We start from the raw sequence: 3813 nt of genomic DNA on the forward strand, positions 1-3813 counted from the left end.
ACAGTTGTGTCTGCACTGTACAAGCAGGAAGTCCTAGGTTATGCCTGTGGACAGGACCTGCTACAGGTGTTGCAGGTGTCTTTAGGAAGCACGCCAGAAGACTTCGAAATCATGTTTCTTTAAGCTGGGCAGAACCCTGTAGAAGTGGCCTCCACCCACCCCAACAGCGCCTGTGTTGGCTTGTTTAAAGCACTCATGAAATTGACCACAGTACCAGTCTCCTATGAAGTATTCACGGGCCTTAACCAATGGGAATAGAGTACTTGTATGTAATTATGGTGTACTGTCATATTCAACATCAATTAGAGGGTTAGGCAAATAGTACTTCTAATGAGTATAAATTAAATCATGGCTGTGGAATCTGTCCTGAATGTATGTTCATTGTACATTTCTAATATTATGTATGTTTCAATTTTCTTTTCTCTTCAGATGGGTAAAAAACAGATTCTGATCCAAGAGCTCCATTTTCTCCAATTTTCTGAGAAAACAAGACTGATATTTGGGGAGATATAAGCAATTCTCACTTAAAAGTGTACCTCTCAGAGAGCGGAAGATTCTGAAGATACATAACCCACTGGACCACAGGACTCATCCAATATTGTGGCATATAGTGTGGGGGATCACGACCCCAGAATACAACCCTCTTGCCAGTTACAAACAGAAACTGACAAGGCAAATTTCAATTTACACAGTTTTAAATGTCAAAAGAGCAATAGGAAAACTAGTAGTACCTTACTGTACTAATCATCATCTTTCCCAAAAGATTTAGAAAACAAGCTAGAAAAGATGGTAGGGAATATATAGACTGTCATCAGGTCCATCACTGTCATCAAGCCTATTGACTAGTTCTTTCCTGCAATGAAGTAATTAGGAGGATCTATTTACTGCTTTCCCCCCTTCGTAATGTTCCTTCACCTGTGATGTACAACTGCTGAGGTTCTTCATTACATCTCTTGTGTCCCCGGGATCCAGTGGCTACTTCTTCTAGGAGTGATTTTTGTGTTCCATGTAGCGGTTGGAATTTGGGGAATCAATTTTAAAAACCTCTGAAAGTTCATCTGAGTGTTGAATCCACAAAAGTGTCACTACAGAAAAAGCATTTTATTCTCAGTGACCAAGAAATTTCACGATTCTCAAAGCTTAATATAACAAAACAATTGGCCATAGGGAAGCTCTAATCCCCCAAGCTGCTCATAGCTAGTAAATAAAATCTGCGGTAGTGTCTGTCATTACACAGAGAGAGATCCCTGTCCCTGATGCTCATGCACCCAACCTTTCCCCAGGCTGAAATTGCAAAGCATTGAAGGACCAAACAGAGGTCTTCTCACAAAATATCTGTGATGGAACCATGCAAGGGGGCTCTTACCCGACACAGGGAAACAGACAGTGTGAAGCTGACTGAAGCCCTGCTGAAGGAGAAGGGCAAGCAGACAAGCGGCATCCCACACACAGCCTGGGAGGGACACTGGAGCGTTATCTCTTATGACATGCTCCCTGACTGGCTAAAAGACAATGACTACCTGCTCCATGGCCATAGGCCCCCACTGCCTTCCTTCTGGGCTTGCTTTAAGAGCATCTTTCGAATCCACACAGAAACTGGCAACATCTGGACCCACCTATTTGGTTTTGTGCTGTTTCTCTTTTTGGGAATCTTGACCATGCTCAGACCAAATATGTACTTTGTGGCCCCTGTACAGGAGAAGTTGGTTTTGGGGGTGTTCTTTTTGGGTGCCGTGCTCTGCCTCAGCTTCTCCTGGATCTTTCATACTGTCTCTTGTTACTCAGAAGGAGTCTTTCAGACATTTTCTAGACTGGATTATTCAGGGATTGCCCTGCTGACAATGGGGAGTGTTGTCACCTGGCTCTATTATTCTTTCTACTGCTCCTCAAAGCTATGGCTCATTTACACCTACATCATCTGTGTCCTGGGCACTGTTGCCATCATTGTGTCCCAGTGGGACCGGTTTGCCACTCCTAAGCATAGGTCAACAAGAGCAGCAGTCTTCCTGACGCTCGGTTTGAGCAGCCTTGTGCCCACAATGCACTTTACTTTCACTGAGGGCATTGTCAGGGCACTCACGGTGGGCCAAATGGGCTGGTTCTTGCTGATGGCCGCACTCTACATATCTGGAGCTTGCCTTTATGCTGCTCGAATTCCTGAGCGTTTCTTTCCCGGGAAATTTGACATATGGTTCCAATCTCATCAGATTTTTCATGTCCTGGTGATAGCAGCAGCCTTGGCTCACTTTCATGGCATCTCCAAACTTCAGGCATTTCGTCATAATTTAGGAGCTGGTTGTACTGATGACTTATTTCTCTGAGCCCTTCTGTCTGAGGGGTGGAGGAACAACTTCCCAGATGCTTTTAAATAGAATTCCTTAAGTAAGAGTAAGACCGTGAACTGTCTGTGTCTAGAAGAAAGCTCTTAGAGAATTCAGTACTAAAACAAGTTTCAGCCCACTTTCACGTTGGCCCAAGTTTCCAGGTTTCCAACTGAGAAGGATAGGGAAAACCAAACTCAACCAAGGCCCTTGTCTACAGTCCTCTTGAGCAAGACACAGTCTCTTGAGATTTTTGCTCTTTGTTCAACCACTTTGAGAAAAATTGATGGACTGGAACTTTTCAGAAATTGTTTCTGAAATAAAGTACTCCTTCCTTAGCCCTGTACTTATTTTGTAATCTGGCTTACAATGGTCATCCACTTTTGTATCTTGCTTTCAAAAACAATAATGACCTGGTGCTATCTTTCTAGGGCCTGGATCTTCTCACACAGCAGGGAAAACAAAGCCACCAACTTTTGCACAGCCTGGCTAAAAGTGGAAGTGTGTCCAAGCTTCAAATAACTGGGCTTTTAATTTTTGATTCTTGGCTGAGTAACATAATATTACAGTGGGGAAATATATTGAATATTTAATGCTAAGCTTCAAAAAGAAACCTACTACCATTGTGATGTATTTTGATGCGACAACAACTATGAATAAAAGAAGTACAGAAGACACTTGGCATTTAAGACTTAAAGTACAACTCCAAAATTAAACCTTAGTTAAACTTATTATGGCATCATGAATGATTTATTTAGCTTCATAATGGATTTCTTGTGAACCTCAACTTAAGGGTGTGACCTCTGGGGAACACATGTACAACCTCAGTGAGTACACTGAGCTTTTGAGTACTACAGCTTTCGAGGCTATGGCTGGGAAGCTCCACAGTTTGAAAACGTGGAGAAAGAGAGAGAGAGAGAGAGAGAGAGAGAGAGAGAGAGAGAGAGAGAGAGAGAGAATACAGGAGGGAAGATGATCACCTCGCATATGGCTCAACCTGCTTTGATCCCCAGCACCACATGTGTGCCCCAAGCACTCCCAGGGTCACTCCTAAGCACAGAGCCAGGAATAGCCTCAACCCCCACAACCCCCGTGCGGGCATCACAATTGGGCATGTGTGCTTCCCTGGTCATCACAAGGCCAATAAGAGCAATAAGGGAAGGTAGATGGAAATTTTAAAAATAGGCAACAAATTAAATGCACATTTTCCTAAAGATGATACAGACATGGCAAATAAGTCTATAAAAGAAGCACAATGTACCTAATCAAGGAAATGAAATCAAAACCCCAATGAGCCGGTACTTCATACCCATTAGCTGTGAATCACTATGCGATACAGTATGACAAAGCTGTTTGTGATTAGGTTTCAGTCATATAGTGTTCCCACACCAGTTTCTTCACCAGTTTACATTTCCCACCACAAATGATCCCCATATCACTCCCACCACAGCTCCTTCCCTCCAGTTTTTCTCCACAGCAGGCACTTGCATTC

At 43.2% G+C, this 3813-nt stretch overlaps 1 protein-coding gene across 1 annotated transcript; it reads left to right on the top strand.

Annotated features, from left to right (window-relative positions):
- The first annotated feature begins 1340 nt into the window (after window positions 1–1340).
- On the top strand, window positions 1341–2814 carry LOC130025995 (adiponectin receptor protein 1-like). The gene is made up of 2 exons (XM_056116654.1): window positions 1341–2295; window positions 2753–2814. Exons 1-2 carry the CDS (start codon window positions 1341–1343, stop codon window positions 2812–2814), a joined length of 1017 nt encoding a protein of 338 aa, XP_055972629.1.
- The last annotated feature ends 999 nt before the right edge of the window (window positions 2815–3813 follow it).

The sequence above is a fragment of the Sorex fumeus genome, unplaced genomic scaffold, assembly GCF_029834395.1.
Source record: "Sorex fumeus unplaced genomic scaffold, SorFum_2.1 ptg000033l, whole genome shotgun sequence".
Lineage (NCBI taxonomy): Eukaryota > Metazoa > Chordata > Mammalia > Eulipotyphla > Soricidae > Sorex > Sorex fumeus.